The sequence below is a fragment of the Anarhichas minor genome, unplaced genomic scaffold (assembly GCF_050575085.1).
Source record: "Anarhichas minor isolate MPS153535 unplaced genomic scaffold, ASM5057508v1 ptg000010l, whole genome shotgun sequence".
Taxonomy (NCBI): domain Eukaryota; kingdom Metazoa; phylum Chordata; class Actinopteri; order Perciformes; family Anarhichadidae; genus Anarhichas; species Anarhichas minor.
The window spans coordinates 7,170,370-7,195,189 of NW_027466456.1; the positions used below are offsets into that span (position 1 = coordinate 7,170,370).

At 42.8% G+C, this 24,820-nt stretch overlaps 1 protein-coding gene across 1 annotated transcript in view; it reads right to left on the minus strand.

The window, feature by feature from the left end:
- Positions 1–3,778: 3,778 nt before the first annotated feature.
- The window catches only part of cacna1ea (calcium channel, voltage-dependent, R type, alpha 1E subunit a), a 72,745-nt gene continuing 51,703 nt past the window's right edge, over positions 3,779–24,820 (minus strand). The window contains exons 21-48 of the mRNA XM_076087921.1: positions 21,566–22,483; positions 21,106–21,356; positions 19,926–20,031; positions 19,273–19,402; positions 18,773–18,832; positions 18,001–18,107; positions 17,774–17,785; positions 17,477–17,573; positions 17,112–17,272; positions 16,799–16,936; positions 15,984–16,185; positions 15,504–15,668; positions 14,650–14,760; positions 14,477–14,557; positions 14,103–14,288; positions 13,795–13,886; positions 12,784–12,949; positions 12,459–12,586; positions 10,755–10,851; positions 9,374–9,479; positions 9,170–9,277; positions 8,937–9,037; positions 8,533–8,639; positions 8,194–8,362; positions 7,761–7,889; positions 7,397–7,544; positions 6,692–6,873; positions 3,779–6,506 (exon numbers count right to left, since the gene is read on the minus strand). Of these exons, the coding sequence (XP_075944036.1) occupies positions 5,952–6,506; positions 6,692–6,873; positions 7,397–7,544; positions 7,761–7,889; positions 8,194–8,362; positions 8,533–8,639; positions 8,937–9,037; positions 9,170–9,277; positions 9,374–9,479; positions 10,755–10,851; positions 12,459–12,586; positions 12,784–12,949; positions 13,795–13,886; positions 14,103–14,288; positions 14,477–14,557; positions 14,650–14,760; positions 15,504–15,668; positions 15,984–16,185; positions 16,799–16,936; positions 17,112–17,272; positions 17,477–17,573; positions 17,774–17,785; positions 18,001–18,107; positions 18,773–18,832; positions 19,273–19,402; positions 19,926–20,031; positions 21,106–21,356; positions 21,566–22,483 (4,813 nt within the window). The 3' untranslated portion in view covers positions 3,779–5,951. The remainder of the gene's footprint in view (positions 6,507–6,691; positions 6,874–7,396; positions 7,545–7,760; positions 7,890–8,193; positions 8,363–8,532; positions 8,640–8,936; positions 9,038–9,169; positions 9,278–9,373; positions 9,480–10,754; positions 10,852–12,458; positions 12,587–12,783; positions 12,950–13,794; positions 13,887–14,102; positions 14,289–14,476; positions 14,558–14,649; positions 14,761–15,503; positions 15,669–15,983; positions 16,186–16,798; positions 16,937–17,111; positions 17,273–17,476; positions 17,574–17,773; positions 17,786–18,000; positions 18,108–18,772; positions 18,833–19,272; positions 19,403–19,925; positions 20,032–21,105; positions 21,357–21,565; positions 22,484–24,820) is intronic.

The following is a 24,820-nucleotide window of genomic DNA, read 5'->3' on the forward strand; positions in this document are numbered from 1 at the left end:
ATCTCTCCTGCTTCCTGTGGCAACACAGCACCAGACACTCAGCAAGTTAGAACAGAGTGTGAACAACAACAGACACTTAGGTGTGTTGTCTACTGGGGCTGTTGCTGTACAGTAGGTGTAAGTCCTTTGTGGTCAGGGCAGATCGATGGTGAAGGTGAGACTTAGTTGAAAACACAGCTGTCACTGATGTGGGCTTGGGGCTTGGGATGAGGGACAAGCTTCCTGTCCTTATCAGCCTCCTTTCAATCTAGTTTTATTCCCACTCCAACTTCAGCATGTAAGACCTACATTATAGATTTGTATTTACTGTAAGACAAGAACCATCTAAAAGGTTTGCTGTGTTTCCACTTTTCCATAAATGCACAGAGAACATCAATAGATCGTTCATATAGAGATTTTAATTATTTTAATTGAATACACCCATACTTGCCCTGAACTTGAAACAAATGAACCAACTGATGATTGTGTTTTGCTTAATTTGCCACTGAAGTTCACTTTGAGCCCTCCCCCCTTTTTGTTGGGAGGGGAGGACTGTGGCCCAGGTGAGGAATGTGACATTGAGATCAGAAGAGTGAGGACGGCTGTGTCGGGTGAAGTCGGGTCTTACGGTAAAGGGTGTGTGGTGAGGACGCGAAGCTCCTCCCAGCAGCGTCAGGCCTAAAGTGTCGACCTGCGGTTCCAGGCCAAGGTGCCCGGGGACGCTCTCCTGTAGACAGCAGTCCAGATACAACTCTAGCCTGGACAGAGAGACGGACAGGGAGAGGCTGTGCCACAGTCCATCCCAAAGAGGAGCAGCAGGAAACCTGTGAGACAGACCTGTGAGAATCTTACAGCAAACATGACCAGTGATTTAGTGTTTCAGCTACTGAAACCGAACAGAGTATCTACAGCGTAACACCAGGCGAAAAAGCAGTGTTTTACTGTCCTGACACCCAGCCTGCACAAATATGGGAATATTAAAACCCAACAACAACTAAAACTTCAGAATCATTTATGCTGATAATCACATTCACAAAGTAACTTTGAAGATAGATGAAGATCCATGGAATGAGTTGGAGTATGTTGTGTAGGTTGAAATCAATATGCATTGCATTATTCCATCTTTTAAAAAATCCAAATATGCAGACTTTGCTGGGTTTTCAGTGGAGGGTCCAACATTGAAACTAATATCTTCTTATATTTTCTAAAATAAATAACTCAAAGCAAAATGCCTTTAACCTCAAGTCAAACAAAATTCAACTTTGATTGGGAACTAAACCAGTTTTAGCGCTAATCTTTTGTGTGATCTGCAAAGGTTATGAATTGTCACCCTGAATAGATTCAAACATAAATGTTTTTCACACATTCAATGGCGGATGTTTGTTTGTGGATCATTAGGTCTTCGTCTGTGGTTGTGTGAGTGTTTATGTGCGCGTGTGTTTTCTCACTCATAGTGTTGTTCCCAGGCACTGACGACAGTGAAGAGTCTTGGCCCCACCTTCAGCTGAAGAAGCTCCTCCCCTTCCTGCCCTAAAATAACCAACAGCGGCGTCTCCTCTGACCAACGTTGACCCAGACGCAGACGCATCAGCACACTCAGCTCCTCTGGAAAACTGTCATGTAAATGTTAGCACATTCACAAATAAATGTACACATACAGAAGACTCTCCCACACACGCGCTCACATGCACATTTTTCCTTGCTCTTTCACTGGACATGGACAGTTGTGAGATGAGAATACAGGCCAGTGTAGATTTTACATCCACCGATGTGGTGTCACAGAGAGACTAAAGACGTTCCTCACAGAGAGCCGCTTCACATGTGAATGTAAACTGTATCACAAAGTTGACAGATTCAGGCGGCATTAGCACAGCGCGTGTGTAAACAGTCAAGGTCAAGTTTAACAGCAAAGCCTTCAGCTAAATCCTTTCAACCTACACATCATGGAAAGAAAAACCATCCCGAGATAAACAGGTCTGCCTTGTCAGACCTTGTCAGCTCTGTGGAAATTAAAAATCACTTGAAGCAAAACTGTACAACGAAGTAGAGTAAATGTGTAAATTGGAAATATTCTTAAAATGTTTGATTTTGAACATATTACATAGATTTGTATTTTATTTGTATTTTACCTTTATTTAACCAGATAAGTCAATTGAGAATGAGTTCTCATTTACTTCCTGTTGTCCTGTTGACTCAATGAAACCAAACCCTATTTACTCATTCAAAAGGTCACCTGAGAAGTAATGCGGTAGGTTTTTACATTAGCTCTTGTGTCGAGCCTAGTTAGTAATACTTACAGAGGGCCGAATACTGTAGCTGTCGGTAGGGACAGTGTGGAATATTGTCCGATCTGATATGCTGGACATCCGCGGTCATCTTCCGTTGTTGACACATTGTAATGAGTGGCTGACTGCATGTCCAACAGCTGTAACAGATCCACTTCTGCAAACACAAGACAAAGATAGATTATTAACGACACTAACTGGCATCATTTCTAACAAGATTCACACTGAAAGAATTCTGTAAATTGATGTATTTGACTAAAGTGGATCAGTAATGCTCTCAATATCAGGTAACAACTTGGTCTTTTGAGGTACAGTTTCTTGTCAGAGTTGCCCAAAATATTCCTCTGTGTATCACTCCAGTGGAAATATCGAATTCACACACAAAAAACAATCTACAATCAACATTTTCCCCCTCACACACAGCCATCAGAAATTTACCTCATCCTAACTTTGCCTACCTTTCACACCTGCAAGTGTGCCATTTCCTCCGTCCCTCCCATGAGCCTTTGCTGTGGCATGAAGATAACACTGCTGAGGTGCGCTGACTTCCCCAAACAGACCATCTGCATGTTTCACTACAAACAAATAAGCTTGAAACCAGAGCACGGAGAGCAAAGATGAGCCCGGCATCATGTCCTCAGTAGACTGCAGAGAAAGAAGTGGTGCTGGAAAAACATGGACCAGAGGGCCGGGCCTAACTGGCATCTCTGTCACTCGGCTCGTGTTCCGATCTGTCAACAGCAAACTAGATATCTCACCTACCTCGCCTCTGCTCTGCTTCCAGGACACTCACACTTTTGCACCTGGTTATTTTGAGAGTATGTGGGCGCACACGCAGAAACACACAAAATAAAAAGTTCCCGGAGGAGTCAGTGGGAGTTCAGTGAAAACCATAAAATATAGTTTCATAAGATTCTGTGCATATAAAGCATCAACCTGTGTTATTTATCCACTCTTTGACTAATGGCATCCTGACTTCTTACTCTACATTTATTTGATACTTTTGTATGTATGTGCATTCAATCTCAAAAGGAACAAGCACAAGATGTAATTGTTGCAGATGAATTCCATCAAGTGCAGTTATATCTCCTTGTTATTATTGATCTCGTCTTCTTTTTATGTGTTCTAATGGAGGGATGTTTGCAGACAGTACAAATCTGTTGGTATCCAATTTCTAAAGCCCATTATACCCTTAAGGATGTCACTTAGCCTTTGTATATGATAACAAATTTCACTTTAATGATAAAAAAACGCTATTGCTAAATATAAAATAGTTATATTCTGTTGGCCTAGGAATTTATAGGTATCATCTTTGTTGTCAAATCTCCAATAAAGGCAAGAATTTCCCCAAAAATATATGAAAAAAAAGAAGAGAATATATTGAAAGGTAGGACTATCAGTCAGTACAGGGTTTAGGGTTTTGTTTTAATGGTCCTTTGAACAGATATGTAAACACTTCTTTTGTTAAAGTCGTTGACAGACGTCATGATTCAAATAAAATATAAACGGTGCAATAAATTAAACATGGATTTATTTTGTACAGTTTATACTACATATTTACCAGAAAGCTTCTCTTATCTATGAAATCCGGGCTTGATAGGGAACTCTTTGTGCGAGCTTCCCCAGGCACAGATTAGGTTGTTCTGTACAGAGACGGACATCAAGGTTAAGTCCTAGGCTGCATCGTACATGTTAAGCGCGGTCCTATGAACTACAGGCTGAAGCCTTAACCTAACCTGTATACTGTGTGAATCGAGCTTCATAGTCAATACACTTCAAAGGTGTCGACTAAAATACATATTTTTCAGTCCAGGACTTCCTGATTGGGACTCCAGCAGATGAGTGTGACCTTGTCTGGCCTGTGGATCCTCAGTCCAGATAAGTTCTGTGTTCACATTCCAGAAACATGTCAAACTCAACATATCACACTAACACAACAGCACGTGATATAAATATACATCTTATTTAAGGGGAACAACAAATGGTTGAAAGTTGGAATGTTCAAAGATATCGACAGTGCTGGGACTGAAAAAAAACATGAACATTTCTCTGCCTGCTGTTTCATCATTACTCTGTTGGTGAGGTGGTTTTAAATCACATTTAATATCGTGGATATATTAAAAATGAGGACAATCAGGCAGCCCTAAAACAACATCTCTCTCCCACATCTCTCATTGTCACCATGATCATGCATGTGGAAAATCACAATACCTCTAGAGCACAGAAAATACCATAATGCTTGATTCTACTGATCGATACATGGGCCCCAGTGAGACGGAAACAAGGTGGCAGTTAACTTGCAGACAAACCATACTGTGCCTGTGATTCCTCTTTTGTAAAAGCATCCATGTTGCATCACATGTAAAAAGGACATTAACCTTTCGTCATCACATGAAAGAAGACAACACATCCTGAAGAAGACACGTCCCTGGCTCTATGTACCGGAAGAAAATGGCTTTAGTCGCCTCTCTGACGCGACATCGACAGCGGTTATCCAGCACAGAAATGTGAAGAGTGAACATCCTTTTTTGCCTTCACGTAGGCTGTCTGTCCTGCAGATGGTTGTACCTCAGGCTAAAGTTGTTATAGTTCATAGAGTAGATGCAGAACACTGGTTCTGTGTGAAATCCCCACTGGTTCCGGTCCTTATGACGGTCTCGTCAGCTTGACATCATGCCGACTGACCTGCAAGAGACACTTTTAGTCCTTCTGATTTTCACACGTCTTCTCTTTTGGTCCAACGATGAACATTTTTTCATAAGGTTTCAGAAGGTGATATATTACAAATTCAGTGGTCCAGTATCCTGAGACAAAGCATCTCTTATTCTGTAGATCTTCAGAATCATTTTCACACCACAGAGCCGACATGAACTTATACTGTGCTGCTCCAGTTGAAAGTACACCATCATTGTTTTCACATAAGGACAGAAACATAACCTTTACTAGAAGTTTTGCTCACTTTAAGGTCTGGAACATGATTCCTTGTATTGGCTATCTATTGATTAGTGACTGTATAATGCCCTTGAACCATGTGAATACTCTTGTTGTAAACAGGAACTATGTTGAAGTCTAAATTGGCAAAATCCGACTGAATCAACCCCTTTTTCATTGCTACTCTTACAACTAGGCACAATCAAAACAGCAACCCTCTCAAATGACCTGAACATAAGAAGGAAAAGCTAAAATACATTCATCGTATTACATTTTTTTTTACATGCTACCTCTATGTTCATCTACACAACACGCACTCAGATCAGTTTCTTGGATTCAAAGAGAGGTTTGAACATCTTGGATCGACGACTCACCGTATTTTGTTAAAAAAACAAACAATCAAAACACCAACTGTTGAGGGAAGGCTCGGCAACGCTTGGGTTTGCTGCTGTGATCGACTTATAGTACAGTTCTCTGCTGTTCTCTTGATTTGGCAACTTTTCTCTATTGAGAGCACACACGCGCAAACACACTCTCGTGTCCACACACACAGCCTCCCTCCAGCTACAACAAACACACAAACAATCAAACACAAGAACACATTGCAGACAGACACCCAAGTGTCCGGACTAATAGCAGTGGAGTTCAGTCCTGCCTGTTATGCTACTGGTACTGAGAATACAAGTTCTCAGAGCCACAGAGGAGCCTTGTGGTGCCATGTGGAGCTTCTCCTGCATCCTCTTTGTCTCATGGTTTTTAGCAGCGGTCGTCCTCATCTGTGTCACTGAGCAGCTCGCTGGCTCCAGCTGGACCCGCTTGGCCCAAGTTCTTCCGGTAATGCCCGTTAGGAACCTGCCAGGAGTGTCTGAGCTGAGGAGCGGAGCTTATGGCATTGGCCCGTCCCAGGCTGGTTGCCACGGCAGTCTCAAAAGTAAGGGTCTCCTGCCCCTCGCCTGCCACTCCACCGCTGACGTCCACGTGGATCGGTAGGTAGGGCTCAGAGATGTAGCGATGAGGAGATGGGTTGCTTGGTCCTGAAACCTGACCGCCGGATGACCCCTGAGCTGCAGTTAGGGGGCCGCCCTCCTTCTCAGCCCTCCACGGGGTCCCTGGGGAGCCACCAGCGCCATCCTGAGGCTGGGTCTGGTCCTCAGAGGGGGCTGCTGGTGTGGGAGAGGTGTTGGCTTGGCAGACCAGAGGGGAGTAAGAGATGTACGGTCGCGGGCGAGACGGCGTCTGCGGCAGCTGGCGCCGATTACGAGGAGTACCAGACTCTGAGGCTGAATGGGCCGGGCTGCCTGATGTGTTCACCTGCAAACAACAGAAGCACAATAATGCAGAGGAGTCCTTCTGCAGAGGAGTCCTGCTGGTTTTCACTGGATTCACAGGTACAAAAAAGTCCCTCACTTCATTGTGCGATACAAACCAGCACAACTTTGGGTCACAAATTCTGAAACGAATGCTTTGGTGTGTAATTTAACCCGTTGCACTCCTACCTGTCTCTGTAAGGTGTGTGTGCGTCCTTCGCTAGGAGAACGTGACCGTCTCCTTTCACATGATGGATCGCGGCTGCGCTCCTCAGAGTTGCAGCGGGACACGTCAGGAGATAGCAGGTGGCGCCGTTCCTTAGATCGCCCTCTCTCATGACTGCTTGTTTCTCTGTGGTTTATTGGAGGACCTAAGAGGCGGGTAGATTTCAGTTAGTCAAAAAAAATAAATAAAGGGGAAAAAAACACCTCAGTTTTAGGTCAAAACATGTAAAACATCCTTGTGGAGATCACAATGTTAAACATATCCTAATACATCAATTTATCCAGTTTAAAGGGAAATCCGTATTTCTTTTCACGATATATAAATTACAGGTACAATGATGTCATTTAAGGAAATATAAGGAATCTAAATAAATAAATAATAAGGATTAATACTGTTTTATTTTGATTGTTCATTCAATCAAAATAAAAATACTCAGTTTGTAATGAGGACTATCCTTGTTGTCACTTTAGCTAAAATATGTTGATTCTGACATTAAAGTCAACTGTGATTCAAAAGCAGCTGAATTCATGCACAGCACTTGAACGGGTTGCAGCAGATACTGTACATGGATTTTTTTTGCCCATTTTACTTCCATGACTTCTAAACGTTGCTATGAATATGTATCAGGCTGTATGAGGTGCGACGTAATGCAACGTGTGTTCAGTGACCTCTGTAGCTCCTCTGACGAGGCCTGTATGTGCCGTCAGGACTGACTCTCTCCAGAGAGTGTTGCTCCTGCCAGAGGCCGTTCACACACTGGTCTCCGATGGTAGAGAAGGAGCGCTTCATCAGCTTACTGTCTGCTGACATCCCGGGCTACACACACATCACAGAACCAGGAAGGAATCACATAAGCGACTGCGAATGACGCCTAATATAAACACACTCTCATAATAAAAAAAAACATATACATGAAGGCATATATACTGAAAATGTCATTTTTCTTTTATGAATTAATTGCAATAGTTAAATTATTTTAAAGCACTTTCTCATACAAAATGTGTTTTAATAAAAGTAATTACTCTTTATTACCGGTGGATCAACAGCCAGTCTGGGCATGGAGGACGCTCTGGTAGATCCTGTCCGCTGAGGTGATTTAATAGCTGTTGGGTCCTGCCTGGCCTGCTGCATCACTTGGTTAGACTCCACAACTTCTGGTACCTACACAAACACCACAGAAATGAGGGCTGGTTGTTTCTTGTTTATTTCTCTTTCCAAGTCTCTATAATGATGCTCCATAATGGTTTAACAACAATGAAAGTTAATTAATAAACAATGCATCCCAGTACAGATGTTGCATATAGTTCACATGTTCGTTTAAATTACAACATTACATTTCTTTTGCAGTAGTAAAACTAGCAAATAATAAGAGGGTGGTTATGCCATTAATGGACTTTGGTCGATCAGATTCATTGGTTAATGAAAATCATTATGCAGTTTTCTCAATACTACATGTTACGGTTACCAGTGTGTGTAAGTGATGCTGGTGGGGATGTGGGTGGTGGTATGGGTGGTAGGGTGAACGATAGTTGTCGTCATCCTCTTCTTCCTTCTCCTCCCTGGAGCGGGACAGCGGCTGCAGGAACATCTCTTGTGGAGAGATGGGGCTAAGTGCCACGAAACCTCCTCTGGTGCTGAAAGGAGCACAAACGGACACTGCATCATATACCCGCATACATGCGTCTATCATTGTTGATGATGATCAAGGAACAGAGGGCAACTGTAAAGTCAGTCAGTGACCAGATCCTACCAGCATGAATAACCACAAATGAATATAGATAACAGTGTGGGTTTTTATATTTACAGAGCAGATCCGGCGCTGTGCCTGAGGAATGAAAGGGATTTGGCATTGCATAGGATTTCTTGAGGCAGAGAGGAGGCATCCATACGCTGGAACATAGGAGCATGTTTCTATGGGGGGAGATAAACACACACAGGGATGGATGGGAAATTAAAACAGGCCCTCCTATAATTACATGTGGACATGGATCAAATTAAAACTGACTGGGTTTTAGTGCACACAGTTCTCAGGTTAAATTTTGAACCAAACAGGTAAACCGTACAAAATAAAAAAATTGAAACGATGGCCAAGAGGAAAAGAACAGAATTATGCAATAAAATCACTGCAAATCAGCGACTCCTGGGTGCTTCCTAGGAATACATTTAAATGTTGTCATAATACACCTAAACATAAAAAAAGAGAAGCACCTGCTCTTCCAGTTGCTGTCGGAGCTTCTTGGCCTTGCTCTGCTTGTAATAGTCCATGATCATCATGGCGGCATAGATCTTCCCAATGGTCATGTCACTGGCTGAAAAAGGAGAAAGCATCAGACCACTGTTATGAGTACATTATCAAATGAATTACCACTTACTACGACAGCTACTATGAGAGATAACATGTGTTTCCTTTCATTGAGGTGTGAATTAGTGTCTGATGTGACCTTTGTGGATGGGAACCAGCACATCTAACGTCTTCTGAGAGAGATGGGGCCAGATGATACCGATCTCCTTCTGCAGGTCCAGGTCCATCTGATTTCTATCCTCCCCTCCTGGAGATATATATATAAAAAATATATCAAGTGTGATTGAATGAGTTATACACCACAGCGAATGAGTTCCATTAAGGTTTTGACATTTGGTCTAACCTCTGGCTATCTTGATCTCCAGGGCGGTGCGGATGAGGGCCATGAGAGTGGAGGTGAAGTGAACGGACATATCATCGTCCACGGGCATGTTCATCAGGACTAGTCTCTGATGGCAGCGGAGAAAGTATCATAGTCAGACACAAGCCAGCACCATTATACAACATACCACAGTGAAAACGTGCTCAGAGTGGCTGTGGTGGATCATAATGTCTTTATAATTGACTTAAATACTGTCATTATCTACAGATAACAAATTACAGTTTTTGTTTTTACAGTTTTTAAATCTCGGACACAGGCAGGAATGCCATTGTGTTACTCTATAATAAACAACATTTGAATAAGTTTCAGCTCAAAGGAAAAACCTCTAGTTTGCCTACTACTCCATAAATATGTCACAGAGATAATTAGATCATCAAAATCTGATTTCAGGACAACTAGCTTTAAACAAATAATGAGCAACCGTGACCTTTCTGAGCATCATTACACAAGAAAAAGTTCCCACTTAAATCATAATTTCATACAGTACAGTTTGCTTTCTTTAAATAAAGTTAACTTTGAAATAAGATAACAAAAATACAGCTGATACAGAAGGATGGAGAGGTTTCCAAGAAAACTGTTTTTGACAACTTGTCACTAAATGTCAATATCGAGAAGTAACGGAAAAGGCTTTTTTTGGGGATCTGAACAAAACAGTCTGAGGTCACAAAGAGTACAGACACATTTTTTCAAAATAAATGTTTTTTCTTGCCCTCTCCTGTCCTTCTGTACATTTAGTTCTAAACACACACGCGAGTATAGCGTTCATCTGCGATGGAGCATGCTGACAGGCTCACAAAATCACACACACACACACACACACACACACACACACACACACACACACACACACACACACACACACACACACACACACACACAGAGTACATTTCACATTAGACACAGATGTAACATTAGGCTGTTGCAGGAGGCACATGCAGACAGGTAAATGTAAGAAACAGAGGAGTAAGAAAGACATGAACACAGTTGACTGCAGACTTCTACAAATGACAAGATTTAGCATGTAGATGATTGACAACTCTGATTAGTGTTAATGTAAGTGGTTTGATAAATAAACTCCACCAAGACTCTTTCATCAGATAACAGCAAACAGATAATGATGTCTTATTTTCTTCCGCCAAGATGCAAAGCAAAACAAGCAAATCATCACTGTAGCAACACTTGAACACTTGAACTTCAACAAGCAATACTGGATCATATGCCAACAGAAAAATAATGCTTCGTTTTTTCCAATGTGTGACACACAAAATGAGAGTTTACAGTGCCTGTCCTTGTTGATTAAAATATGAAGGCAGTGCCTGTCAGGCTCTAGTGTTTAGTCTACCTTATATGCCACCTTGGAGGGGCATTTCTTGCCCAGGCCTAGAGGTGGCGACATGTTGGTCAACATCTCATACATGTCAGTGTAATGGATACGACCACTGGGGGCGCCAGGTAGCCATGAAGATGGGGGATGAGAAAGAAAAGAAAAGAGGGAGGGAGAAAAAAAGAGGAAAGAAGGGAGAGAGATGATTTTGGAGAAGAAATTGAGGAGTTTGGGGAGTGTGTGTTCCCAAGGGATGGATGAGGAAAAGATCACAGGAGTGGGTGGAGGGTAAAAGAGAGGAACAAGAATGGAGGAGATACAAGAGAAAGGATTATTCCAACAAGGCATCACATAGAAGTAGGGAGTAAAGTAGGGGAAAATAAAACAGGTTGTATTCTTTCTATGCTGCCATCAGGGCATAGAAATCTGGGAAAAGGAGAAAACATGATGAGCAAAGGAATGACAGCCTCACTGGATCTGGTACAAATATCAAATACTTACACTGTGTAGCCTTGTATGTGTGTGAGAGAGAACTAAACACATCTTTACAACCAGATCCAAAAGGTAGAAAGAGACAGGCCTCCCTCAAAATGCTCTACAACTGCATCAAAAGTACGAATTTTAAGTGCCTTGATAAAATTATAATCCTGAATGAGGGATGTCCTGTTCCTTAGTACCCTAAAAATCGAGTGTCGTCATTCTTTGACCTGAGTAACACACCCCTAAAGGTCAAGCAGGGCGGTGATAGCTGGTGAAGGGGAGGAAAGGAGGGATAGGAGGAGGTTAGGATGGATCCCACACGAAAGAGGCAGAGGGGTGGTGTTTGTTGGGGGAACCAAACCTTGCATGCCACCCTGTGCGGGCAGTTCTTTCCAAAGCCCAGGGGAGGTGAGATACTGCGTACAACTTTGTACATCTCCTTATAGTGGAGCCTACCACTGGAAAGAACATACATGTCTTTAGTTGTGCATCAATGAAGCCTTGTAGTGTAAGGGGAACAAGGCCTACATGAAACATTTTAGGACATATACACAGCATTAAATCAAACATTTTCTTTACTCTGTAACAAACACAAACAGGAGCAAACGTGCTGGGCAGACATCCCAAAACGTCCATTCATATGTGTGTATAAGTGTATGGAGTTGCTTTAGTCTGTTAATATTTTACAGCATGACTGTATAACACATCATTCTGTATGAAATCTGTAGCATTAGTGTGTGCACAATCTCGGCGCCCATTGGTCTGCCGATGGATAAGCCTCTGGGGGGCTACAGCTAATATTTTGAAGGTTTCCCTTCCTCTTCAAGACTTCCTCCTCTGTGCACCGGCCAATTGTTTACAGTCTGATTAGCAACTTGAGACCCCCAAACGGAGTTTGAGTTGAGAGACGACGTCTACGGCTTATCTTTATAAAAAGATATCTGAAAATTAATGCAAAATGCATTTTTTTAGACGATAGCCGATGGGTTTCAAAGATTGCATTTCTGCGGATGTCTTCCGCCTCTTTTGCTCTCCACATGGACTGTTTATCTGCATACAACCAAAGCCGGCTCAAACGTGATTGGTAAATACTTCACGGACTACAAACAAAAACCAGAACGCTCACGATCTTGGCCCCTTGCCGACAGATTCTGCATTCATATGCAGATATCTGTTTATAGAGATTAGTGTGTGAACAGCATTACTTTTAATGACATGTTAGTGTAGCACAGGGACACTGACCAGGCGGCGCGGTCATACTCCCCCCAGATCCGGACAAACTCATCCAGGTGGTGAGGACCCAAGATGGACGAGTCTCTTGTCAGATACTCAAAGTTATCCATGATCACAGCCACAAACAGGTTCAGCATCTGGACAGGAGGAAGAGGAGAAGCCATGACATTTATTCACATGAGCATGGAAAGTGCTTAAAGGGGGAATTATGAGCATAGTGCTCAAAATAACAAGAGCCGCTGCTCTTCCTGAGGAAAATAATCAAAAAACAACAGTTTTTTGTTATTGTCTGCAATTTAGAGGAATCATTTACTCTCCAGTTTCCCCGTCTTACCAGGAAGGAGCTGAAGAAGATGAACGAGACAAAGTAGAAATAAGCGAAGTCGGAGCCACAGCCCCCCTCCGGTCCGGACGTCGGTGCTGCCGAGGGGTCCGTCTCACACTTTTGTCCCCCCAGACAAGACAACATGATCTCCTGCCATGACTCCCCTGTGGCACTCCTGGACACGCACATATTACACAACACCAGGAGGAGGAGGGTGGGTTAGGACTCGAGCAGTCTAGCTCACAGCTTATTCACAGTTACGTCTGCCATCTGGTAGGTGCCGTCAAAGTATCGAGACTCGCACCACTCGAGAGACAGCTTTTAGATGCTCCAAATGTGAGACCTTGTTGTGTAGTAGTTATTCATACATTTACAGTATATTCTCAATGCATTGCTGAAATGTTAATGTCAATGTTTTATACAGTTTTTAATGTTAGTTTTAGTGCAAGTGTAATGCATCTTGCAAGTTGTTCTGCCATGTATCATTTTACAGATTTCAGAGCCAAAGAGATCGATTTTTATCACGTTTAAATTTACGTTTATCGTTTTTCTTCACGGCTTATGAGAACAAACTTGAACCTCAACATTGAGACATAAACACAACACTCAATAATGGTCTAGATAGCCATTTCATTATTTGACCCACTTTGCAGAGCTATTTGCAAAGCAGGTAAGTGGTACACTGCAGCCTCTATCACCGCTTAGACACTGAGTAGCCCCTTGGGTACTTAGAAAGCAAAGCTTAACTACCATAACCTAGCAACGTTATTCACAATACATTAAGGAAATGTGTTATTTTGTGAACCAACTGTAGCAATGCGTGTAGCTTGGATCGCTGCTGTATCTCAATTTAACTGAGACTAACTATTCTGGAGTACTGAAGCGAAGCGACGGGATTTAGCAGAGAGTTGAATTTCAGATTGGATCATGGAAACAATGGTGTCTATGTTGATCTGAAACAAACGACAAAAAGTCTAAAGCTGCTTGAAAATCAGGACTGAAGATCTCAAGGTGTCCTACCTGAACAGCAGCATCAGAGCACCAGAGAAGGTCTTGAAGTTGTTGTGCTGCGTAATGTGAGTCTCCTCGTTCAGCTTAATGTTGCCAAACACCTGATTCACACAGATACACACACAAAATCCTTAGCAATGACAGAAATGATGTCATGCCCAGCCGTTATGCATGTGTTTTTTGTGAGCGTTTATATTTCACCATAAAACAAATATACTTATGATGCTGAGGGACGCTGCGTAAAAATGGTAAATGTAGAACATTAAACACCATCTCCACAGAGATACAGAGGCCGATCTACCATGTGTCTTTCTAACCTGCATGCCAATGATGGCGTAGATGAAGAAGAGCATGGCGATGAGCAGGCACACGTAGGGCAAAGCCTTGAAGGACTGGACGAAGGTCCACAGAAGAATCCGGATGGTGTAGCCTTGTCTGAGCAGTTTGATCAGACGGGCTGCTCTGAACAGCTTCAAGAAACTCATGTTGAACGTATCAACAAACTGAAAGAACACAGGGGAGAGGAAGGAAACTGTTGTTTACTAGTGGCGCTGAGAGATGTCAGCTTGTCATACACAGGAATACAGTATTACTGTTCACATAAATACTTAAAATCGAGGGAAACTGTGAAGAAGAGAGTTGAAAAGAAACACTCTCTCTGTCAGTGTCAGTCTCGTGTTTTTCTTATTACCTGCAAGTCAACCACGATCTCTGTGATGCTGCCCAACACGGTGATGAAGTCAAAAATGTTCCAAGTGTCTCGAAAGTAGTTCTGTAGAAACAGGAACGATGCTTTGAGTCATTTCTAAAGAGTGACCTTAAAATGTACATTCCGTCAGGCTGTGCGTTGCTCTTTTCTCTCACCAGAAAGCCGAAGGCCATGATCTTGAGGACGCACTCAACGGAGAAGAGAACAGTGAACGCTGTGTTCAGGTGCTTCAGTACGGCCTCGTATGCCGGCGGGGCAGAGTAATACTGGAAATAGAGAGGTGGCAGGGGTTAAACTACGTGAAATCTGTGTTATGAGAAGGATTAAAAAGCGGAATATTCCCTAACCAGTTCACTGAACGTCAGCCCTGCACCCTGCTGATCTACAGGTTGATGGAAGATTCCTCCAGACCCATAAATAGTGCCTCAGTCTCTGCACCTTTCATCTGTCGCACTATAAAAGGAGTCATTCCTCTAGGGGCGGCAGCCACAGTTAATGAGGTCATGCTAAATAGCAGCCCCTGGACATTATAGATCAATATTTAATACAGGCTGAGTCACCCTGCGCCTGTCTGTCTGTCTGAACAACCAGCACAGCCGAAGAAAAGGCCAGTTCGGAAAATAAACAGTGGCGAGGGAGGGGTGGGAAAGATTAAAACATCAGCAGATCTAAATGAAAACATCACAGTGTGTGGAGGTGGTACCTAAAAAGAACACACCAGTATCTACACATCCATATTTCACCGTTAGAAGTGACACATCTTGGCTTATTTTAAAACCAAAGTGTTAACAGTCGCAAGTTCCTGACAGAATATGTTGCTGAGAGGCAACACAAGGTGTGTTTTTTTCCCCCATTATCAAACAGGGATATATGGAAAATGGCACGTCATCTTTAGGAGTGAGAAGACAGATGCAGATAATGGTAGAAACTGTCACACCGGTTGTTGTCCTCTCATTCTGGTCCTACTGGGAGCTTTTGTCTTTGATTTTTCTCTCATCATTATCCTCACCTTCATCATCAGTACAATGGTGTTGAGAGCGATCATGGCCAGAACGGTGTACTCAAAAGAGGGCGACACCACAAAATGCCACAGACGGTACTGGAACGTGTGCCGGTTCTGGGGCATGTAACGGGTCAGGGGCTTGGCGCTGATGGCAAAGTCTATACACGCCCTCTGAAATAAAGAAAACAGGGGAAAAGGTTTTTTTTTCTGTTTGCTTTAAACTCCAAAGGGAAAAAAATAGATGTTTCCCACAATAAGAGGAATATTTATGGATGAACAAAGACAGTCAGACTACATTTTATCTATTTGGGCTTCATAGACTAGACTATAAATATATACTTTGCATAAAGTAAAGAGACAGAGAAAGGGAGAGAGATAGAAAAAACTGATTAGACAGACTAGATTAAGCGTCATTAAACACATAAGAAAAAAGAAAAGAGACAGAGAAAATGTTAATTAGTTGTTCCTTTATCAATCGCCCTTCACCTCATTTTTTTCCAGGCTGCACTCCTCCATCATCTTATCACCCTGTTCCTGGAAGGTGATGATGATGAGAGCCACGAAGATGTTGACGAAGAAGAAAGGAAAGACGACGAAGTAGATGACGTAGAAGATAGACATCTCCATCCTGTTGCCGTGGCTCGGACCTCTGTCCTCCTCTGTCACATCCACCGAGTGCTGCAGAACCCTGGAAGACCAATGACACAATGCTAACTAATGCTAACGCTAATGCTATTAACAGCTCGAGCAACAACAAAGAAAAACCTTCACTGTTTGGCAGGACAGACACAGCACAAGAACAGCAATCATTTTCCTGTAGCACCCACTGAAAATATATCAAACTCCTTAAAATCATTCACAAAATCAAGACTCTTGCATACTTACAGCTACTTACAGCAGCTATTAGTTTAGGAAGAAACTTTTGTTCACTGGGGCGGGGATCAAAAGCCCATTTGCTACTTAGAGGAGGATATCATTCATTTCCACAGCAGCAGTCAATTAATGAGGGCTGGAACAGTACAAACCCACAAGCACTGTCAGTGAAATATTGGTATAACCTTATTGTGAGATAACAAATGGCAAAGTCTTTGATAAGTTAATCACATATGTTATATTTCCTTCATCAAAGGTCAGATTTGACCATTACCAAAGAATAAGCCAGTTGTTAAAAGGTTATAATCCTCATAAAAGCTAATGAGCCCTCTAAGAATGGAAAATGATATGCGGGAAAACTCCTGCTGAAGTTTCTTAACCAGAATAAGAATTAGCACTCATCCGCTGATTCCAGTCAAGACACTCACTGAGGCCATCCCTCTCCAGTGGAAACGGTGAAGAGAGTGAGTAGAGCCCAGATGACGTTGTCGTAGTGAAACTCGTGTCTCTTCCAGTCTCTTCTCTTCACCTCCTTCTTGTCCTTCGCATAGTCTATGTAGTAACCCCTGGAGGAGGAGGAGGAGGAGGAGGAGACCAAATGAAAAAACATTAAGAAAAAGTTAAGAATCATATATCATTTGAAAGGATGTGGAAAGATCATAACATCTGACGCAAATAAAAGAATAATTAAGAAAGAAAGAATGAAGAATATAAATTGGAATGCAGAAAAGGGAACATTACTGGCAGTCCTTCTCGGTGTCCTTCGAACTGTCGGTGCAGTAAAAAAATTTCCCCTTGAAGAGCTGCACAGCAATGACGGCAAAGATGAACATAAAAAGCTTATAGACGATCAGGATGTTGAAGACGTTTTTCAGAGACGTCACCACACAGTCAAACACCGCCTGGAAGAGAGAGAGAGAGACAAGTGAAGGGAAGAACGTGGTGAGATCAGGGAATTGGGTCCGTGCAGATGTGCACATACTGCAGCAACAAGCAGGCAGTAAAGGAAGTGTGACATAAATATGCTCATCATAACAGATACCGAAAAAAAGATACAAATTATAGGAGGATGGAAACACAACCAAGATATCAAAGACATCTTTGACCTTGAGTTTAGGAAGCCTCTTGATGGTCTTCAGTGGTCTGAGGACACGCAGCACTCTCAGAGATTTGATGGTCTTAATGTCCCGCCCTTTGTTGTTTCTGTACAGAAAGACGGACAATGTCAGCATCACACCATTGGAGCTTAGTATTCCTCACATTTTTAGACACTCCTTAATTGGTTTTCCCACCTTATTCGTGCATCGTTACATTACGTTTAATCTGACATATTCTACTTATGTTATACTTTGCCACATTAAAAGTATTCATTCTAAGAGAGGAAGACTTTTTGTGTTTTTTACCCCATCACATTGCTGCTGGTCAATCCCACAGGGGCATCACCCAAAGAGGGAGGGAAACAGGAAAGAGGGACACGTATATCAACAGTTATAACGTCAGAAACAAAATGGAGGAGAAGACAACATTTACAGCAGAAAAGGGTAATTCACAGCTGATTTAAAGACACTTTGATGTTTAGACATGTGATTAGTGTTTAGACACATGAATTAAAATAAATCGAGTGACTGACGAGAGGGCGAAGGCCACCAACGCTCCCACCACGACGATGAAGTCGAGGATGTTCCACAGGTCTCTGAAGTAGGCGCTATCATGGAGGATCAGACCCTGGTCGATCATCTGAGGACAAGACAAGAGTGTGCCATGAAGAATCTTTCGTCTCCAGGATAGTTTCCAGGGATGGAGCCGACTTTGAATTCATATCTTTTTAGGTCAGTGTAAAGCTCCTGAACAAGTTGAATCAAATGAACATTGAGCCTGACAAGGCTGTTTGTTTCTCCGAGGGTAACATGGTGCAGTGGTCCCCAACTTGAGGACTGGAACACCTACAATCAGTGGCAAGGGGATTAACGGCACAGGAACGAAAAGAAAACTGTCAACTATTTCTGCTGCACAACAACACGCTTATTTCTATTATTTTTGGTAATTTTTCAAGTAATTAATTGAATGTGCTAGTGCTGCAAACATGTAAACATACATGCTTCAGTGACATCACATGTTCTGTTCATAATAATAATAAAATACAGTAAAATTCATATTTTCTGAGATGGTTATCATACCGTGAAAATCTGATACTGTTTCAACCTTTGTTGCAAATAAAATGCCACCCCACCCCCCTCCCTCATCCTTCACATTACCAGTGTGCCACCACACTCTTCATCCGTACAATAAAGATCCAAAATGCCCCAAAAACAAATCTTTAAAAAAGAAAAAACACAATTTCTTGCAATCAATCATCACATAGTGACATATAATTATCATACCATCTTTACACAGTAACCGACCTTTATAATCATTTCAAATGTGAAGACTCCGGTGAACACATAATCAAAATACCGCAGAACCTGCAGAAGGACAGTCAAAAAGGCAGATCAGAAAAGTTGATACATCTAGAATATAACACAGATAACAAACTTGTGTTCTTCACAAGGAGAAATTATTGAACAACACAAGATAATAAGCCGAATTCCTCCCATAAACAACCACTCTTAATGTGTCTTAGACTGCAATTTCCTCACTCATCGACAATTTAACCGCCCCCCATCAAGTCACATAGGTTGCTCTTTGCAAAACAATTTCAAGATTTTTTTTCAGAAACATTAATTCTTATGGTGCTTTTGCTGCTTAGTGTAGATGAAGCCCAAGGCACAGATAAACAATGATTGGGATCGTATCTCAGACATGGGGGAAACAGCAGAAATATTCTGGCTTCTACTTAAGTCATTTAATGTTACAGCTGTCCCTGTGTCAGCTGTGATATATACATGAATGTGAATACACAAACCTTATTCCAGTTAGAGGAGGTGGCTACAGGGTCCTCAGCAGCCAGTGCTATACTACTAGCGGCTATGACCAGCAGGATGGACATTTCAAAGTACCTGAGGTTCACCACGTAGTGACACGCTCGACGCACCCTGAGGGAGAGCAGATGGCAGAGTGGAGATGTGAGGCAGAGTACCATATTTACTAAGAGTGAGACTGTGGCCCAATCCCAATTTGCCCACTAAAGCCTTAAACCCGGAATCCTTAAGGGACTTAACTGACATCACCTGTCAAATTGTTGAGTGTGAGAGGCTGCAAGGACTTGAAATAGTATAAATATGAAGGGGAAAGCACTGTGTAAAGTTAATATGCCAGGCTGAACACCCATGCGCCGTCCTTTTTTGTTTACCTTTTTTTACGCCTCCAGCTTCCCCTGGTATACCTGTGTTTAACGTCATAACGCTATGAATTGTGGGTAATTCCCTCAAGCAAAGTCTGCAGAAATGCAAACTTATGGACTGAAATATAATGGCAGCAGGTTTAAACAACAGGGATGAAATCCAATCTAAAGAGATCAAATGTCCCAGTGGTGGCAATTTCATCTAAGAACATGTGATGTTTGGAGTATCACCATTCCCCTGTGTTATAAAGTTGATTCTCGTGGTAGCAACTTACGGGTTGTCAGGTTTGAAGAGGAACATGCTGTCTGGATTCACAGTGTTGACAGGCTTTGTCTCATCTGCCTCCTCTGATTTACAGGTTTCAGGGTCCTTACTGATGACTGGAGAAGGTCAGGAGAAGAAGATGATGAGGTGAGGACAGATGTGAGGAGGAGAAGAGTCGTGTAGAATGAGAGGATGATACAGTGTGGATACAAACAAGGAAGGAGGCACTTTAAAGTTGCAATCTTAGTGTTCTAAATGGGATTTTAATCTGTAAAATACCCACTGAGAACAGATCGAGCCCAGCAGTGGTAAACTGAATCAGTGCGCTATGGGTAGACGTGTTCCATGCTGTGCCGAGGCTTCGTAGCTCGTGTCGAGCAACGCAGGAAGTTTTCTGTGAAGTGTATCGAAATTTAGCCTACTGGGGCAAAATACAGTGGCCTGTATATCACAGATCAAATGGTTGAGATCATCTGTAATATATTTGCCTGTTTGGCCAACAAGTAGTTTTTGTGTGCACATGAAGCTTCGACAAATGAACCCTTTTGCAAATCTATTTGCTGGAAATGCTTCATGAAGCTTTATCTCGCCATCACTAGCTATGGGGACTACACTGCCTTACCACAATAACATGACTCACCGCTTCTAAAAAATGCTGTGGATGCCACCATTTAGCTTAGGTACATAGAAACAGGCGGCAACCTCCGGGATTGAAAAGTGAAGGCAATGCGGAATTGCCTCATGTTTGCATTCTCTCTAGTAGCCAGCAGGGGGCTCCTCTAGGACGATTGTATAGAAGTCTATGCGAAGATTATCCAACTTCTTCAATACAGCATAATGTTAATTTAATAAATTATGGTCCCATTTAGAGTAAAAGAGACGATAAAACAGGGCATGCTTTAGGGCGTGGCTACCTTGTGATTGACAGGTCACTACCACAGCGTTGTCAAGTCTGGGAGTTGTCTGTGTTTTTGTCCTACAAATGTAACCCTTTCAGTGTTTCTTCAGTTTCAGTTCAGCTTCATCCTCTCATGTTATTTCTAGTTGTAAAAAAAGACAGAAAAAAGGCCGTCCAGAAACCAATGGGTGACGTCACTGTGGCTACGACCACTTCTAATATACAGTCGATGAATACATATGAAATCAAGCAAGACTCTGCAACTGCATGACTTATTTCTTATCTCAAATACCCGTAATCGTGGAGAGCTCCAGAGATGAATGAACGTTGGGCACATCGATGATCACACTGGAGCTTAGCTGAGATTTGTCATGGTCATGGTCCTGGTCTGTCTCATTCTCTTCTTTGTTGCTCTCTTTGATGACAGGTGGAGACGGTTCTGATTGCTGAGGATGTTCTTCCTGCTTCTGAGGACACTGGTCCCCAGTGTGGCTCTGGCTGTCTGGTGGCTCAGTGTCTCCTCCCTCACTCATGTCACTCCGTCTGAAAATACAGACACAAAGACTTTATTTTTAAAACATCTCCAGGTCATTCTAAGTCATTGGCATTAAACATATAAATGGGATGACTCTTGACTGGGGACCTTTGCTGCATCTTATTCCCCTCTCTTCTCCAAATCATTCTTGTCTCTCTTGACTTTGATTTCACCTGTTTACCAAATCCTAATCCTAAAAGCTGTTGGTCTGTCTCACCTGCTCTCATCAGCTTTGGACAGTTCTTCCGGCTTTTTAGTCTCTGCCTCCTTCTCCTCTACTTTCCCTGGATTTCTTCTCCTCTCTCTGCTGACCGAGCGACTCGCCAAGTGGCTTCCATTCCCGGGTGATGACGCCTGACTTCTGGCCCCGCTCTGATGATCACAGTGATGCAGCGCCCTCCTTCCCCGGATCCTACCGTGACCGCCCATCTCAGGAGTCAGTGTGTCAAGGTTATCTGGCGGTCTGAACTTCTTTACTGGCCTGTGTTGACGCTCGCCATTCAATCTCTGCCTCGGGCGCTCGCTGTCGGTGTTGTGTTGCTGAATAACCAGTTTTCCGTTCTCAGGGATGGAGTCCGATTCGTGAGGCTCTGGTACAGACACACAAACATCAGCAAGGGGCACGTTCGTCGCATTCAACGACTCTGTTGCCAGTACCACTGGGGGTTCAGATATGTCACCAGAGGGGGGGGCATCCAGAGGCGTATCCACCGACATGGAGGAGCCTGAAGCCTGGTTCTTGGATGGGGAGTCTAAGGGGTCCGCCAGTTGCTTCAAACTCCCAGTCTGTGTGTGCTCCATGGCCTTGCGGTGCAGTGACAGGGGACGTTCATGTTGGGTCTGGGCTGAAACAGGGGGCCCGTCCTTCTCCTCGCTGGGGCCGCTGAACAGGATCTCTCGGCTGGACATCTGGCGGTGTCTCCGCAGCTGGCTGGTCCTCTGCTCCCACACTGACATGGTCATCCTTTTTCTTCTCTCTCTCCTGGACATGAAAGAGTTAGAGGAGTTGAGTGGTGGGGGTGGACGGCCCTCCCTGATGCTGCCCTGGGTCTCCTCCAGGGAGCAGGAGTAGGTAGGCCGGCTGCGGTGGATGGCTCTTTTCCTGTACAGGTAGGGCCGCCTCCTCCGGCTTCCACTAAGAAGAGAAAGAAAAGGCCAAATGTCAGCATATAGAAGCAGACAATGTAGTAATTGCAGCACCACATTTACCATACAGAAGGTTTAAGTTAAGGTTAATGTCTTAGTGATGTAGTTAATTTGGTTTGAGGCTAAGTATTTTAGCTAGTATTGATATTTATGGATCCAGGTCTGAAAATTTTTTGCATGCTATGTATTCACCAAAAGTCTAATTTGATTCAAAGTAGAGTTTCTGAATTTGCGTAAAGGTACCCTTTTCATTTTATGAAAAAATTAGCAATCAATACATTTGAACCATGTGGTATATTAACAACAAAGAGCTAAATCATATCAACATGAAGCAATTTACTGGATTGATGAAGATGTTAGGCGATAAATTAACCAAGCCAGGAATTGTTGTGTGACTATAATAACAAAAAGAGTAAGATGCAGAATGAAACCAGTGGAATAGATATAAAGAAGGTGGAATAAAATGAGGCTGGAGAGTTTGGAGGTACAGGACAGAGCATGAACAGAAGACTACAAAGGATGAGTCTGGGACATTTGCCCATTTAAGAAAATCAGACAGGCGTTGACAGTGAGAGATTGAGAGAGCGGAACAGACAGTGTTACTTACTGGAACGTGGACTCTTGTGTGGTCCGTGTTATCAATGAGCGATTGGTTGAAAACAAGACATTAGTGCTTTTGTGAGCAGAGACATAACAGACCAGGAGACACACAGCGAACGGTTCTCAGTGATAAACACAATGTCATCAAAACAACCGTTTATAGACTGTTAATGCCATTTACCAGCTGTCCGGAATTTCTTATTCATATGTAAAACTGTTCCATTAGAAGACTAAACGGATGAATTATTCAGTAAATATTCAGTTGCAACATCGTGTATTCTGTCTGCAACAGAACATTTCCACTGTGCACATCCCTTCTTTAAATGTTTGCAATGAATACATTTGGTCAGAAACTGACTGGACTGTCGACGCTTCGCTGTGCGTCTCCGCTGGAGCCAAGCGGCACATTGACAAACAAGATGGTAGAAGTATTAGAAACAATCAAACGACATTCATAAACATCAACAGTAAGCGCAACATTGATAAGAAGACATCGTAAGTAAGATTGAGACGTTAGACAGTCTGAGCTACGGTATGGGTACAGGTAGAAAACACAGAGATGGGCTCCATCAACACACACAGGAAAAGAGTACATATTTTGATACCTTTTGAACAAAACCAGCACATTGGGATGCACCACCCCCGACTCAGAGCACTCACACATTAGCATTCTTTTCGGACATGCTAGTAGAGCTAAATGAGGCAATTCATGTGCAGAGCTTCAAAATAGTAGCATAAGAATATTCAGAATATTCAAGAGCATTTTGGAGAGGGATTAAAGACTTCACAATGGAAGAAAAACTGTACACACACTGACCTATCCAAATATTCCAGTCAGTGAAAAGCATGGATGTGTGTGTAATTTCAGTTTTTCTTCCTTTGATCATGCTGACCAGATGCATGCGCTCCCAAAGTGAAATCATCATCAGCTTTCAACATGCTGCATCCCCCCCCTCCCTTTCTTTTTTTTGGAGCAAATGCTGTCATGCAAGTTTCTTCCAGGTCAGCGGGGGCAGGTACCGCCGGGGTTTCATAGCTGACATCGCCGATGAGACCAGAGACCCCTTAAAGTTCAGAGTGTCCTCTATGAATACAGATGGCGGCCCAGACGACCCCGTGGTATTGCTGTCTTCTCTATGGGCTCTGACAGGACTCTGACCCTAACTGGCTAAACCAAAACTGATGCACATCTCTTGTTTTCTTTCTGCTCTGTTCTTATTTCATTTCCGTTTGGCAAGTTTTAGGAAAATGGCAAGGCCTCCAGAAAGAAAGAAACGAAAATAGACAGAAAAAAAGAAAGGCGGTACATATTGTAACGTTAATAAAATGTTTTCTTGTAAAATCTTCCACATGCCCATGCAACAAACTGCTTGTTTCTCAAGACACAGCGTGCATACAGAGCCAGAGGTCCCCCACTCTTGTGCATGCGCATGCACCTCCACCACCTACGACGAGGCACTGTGCAATCAATCCCTGAGAAAAAAAGACAATCTATTCTGCAAGCTGGAAACCTGAGCATTGAGAAAACATGGTCACGTTATCAAAATGTCCACAAGTGAGAAGACTTCAACAGATCAAAGCCTGCACACACTTTATTTTACTTTCTTTACAATATCAACAATATTCACTTTGCTGAACCCAGAAGTACATTACAAGTGATGGACACGCCATGTTAATTTGGACACTAAGTAACCCTGTCTCCATGACAACATCATAAGCACCTCCC